This window comes from Trypanosoma equiperdum (genome assembly GCF_001457755.1).
Source record: "Trypanosoma equiperdum strain OVI genome assembly, contig: ctg_619, whole genome shotgun sequence".
NCBI classification, from domain to species: Eukaryota; Euglenozoa; class Kinetoplastea; order Trypanosomatida; family Trypanosomatidae; genus Trypanosoma; species Trypanosoma equiperdum.
In genome coordinates this window covers 173-1,226 of record NW_027124553.1, presented here as the reverse complement: position 1 = coordinate 1,226, position 1,054 = coordinate 173, and the positions used below count along the sequence as shown (strand labels likewise).

At 36.3% G+C, this 1,054-nt stretch overlaps 1 protein-coding gene across 1 annotated transcript; it reads left to right on the top strand.

Annotated features, from left to right (window-relative positions):
- Positions 1-111: 111 nt before the first annotated feature.
- On the top strand, positions 112-663 carry TEOVI_000282400 (uncharacterized protein; the record flags this gene model as incomplete). The annotated part of the gene is made up of 1 exon (XM_067225837.1): positions 112-663. One exon carries the CDS (start codon positions 112-114, stop codon positions 661-663), a length of 552 nt encoding a protein of 183 aa, XP_067081938.1.
- Positions 664-1,054: the final 391 nt, after the last annotated feature.

The following is a 1,054-nucleotide window of genomic DNA, read 5'->3' as shown; positions in this document are numbered from 1 at the left end:
ACGCCCTTCCTAAAAGGAGCCACAACAGCAGCAGAAGCAGTAAAAGACGAGAGGAAGCCATTTGCATTCACGTCCCGTGATGAGTTAGAAAAAGACGCGTTGTTCCAGACCATGTACCGGCAACAGGTACTAGGGGATGTCTACCTTGACAAGCCGAAACCTACCGACCTTGAAGACCAAATAAAGGCCAAGTTTGGAGATCCAAACGAGATGAGTAAAAAATACAATGACAATTTCGCAACGATCAAGGTTGTAAACCTACTAACCAAAACACCCGAAACAAAAGACATGGGCACAATAAGCAATATCAAGGAGCTCGTTGCAGTCCTAGACTACTACCGCAAACAGAACGTCAAAACTTTAAGGGACGAAATCGCGGGATTAAAAGAGAATGCAAATAAGGACGACAACAAAACTTCAGAGAAAATTTGCAATGACGTAGGCGACAAAAATGAAACTGGATGCAACAAAACGCCAGGATGTCATTTCGTTGCTTCAAATGGTGAGGGCAAAAAGTGCACCTTGAGTGAGGAAGGCAAAAAGACTGTACAAAAAGAAGCAGAAAAAGAAACAGGAGGAAAAGATGGGAAAGATAGAAAGAAGGAAGAGAAATGTGCAAAACATGGAACAGACAAAAATGCTTGCGATAAAGACAATAACTGAAAATGGGAAGAAAATAACTGCAAGGATTCCAGTTTTTTTCTACGTCAAAAACTCGCTCTGATTGCTTCTGCTTTTGTGAGTTTAGTAGCATTTTGGTACTTTAAGAAATTTTTCTAAATTTTCTAAAGATTGATATTTTTTAATACTTTTTGTAAAACCTTTGCAGATTGCTGACAATTTTGAGAATTTTAAAAATATAATATTTTGGTATCAAACTAGCCTATGAGAGAAAGTATTATGGTAATATGGTAATATGGTAGGCAAATGGGTTCTATTATGAAATATTTATAATTTTTTTCAAATCTATTTCATGAATATAAGTTAAGTTTACAATAGAAAGTGCAAGAGTAAGAGTAATAATGACGATAATAATAGGAGAAAGATGTGAATA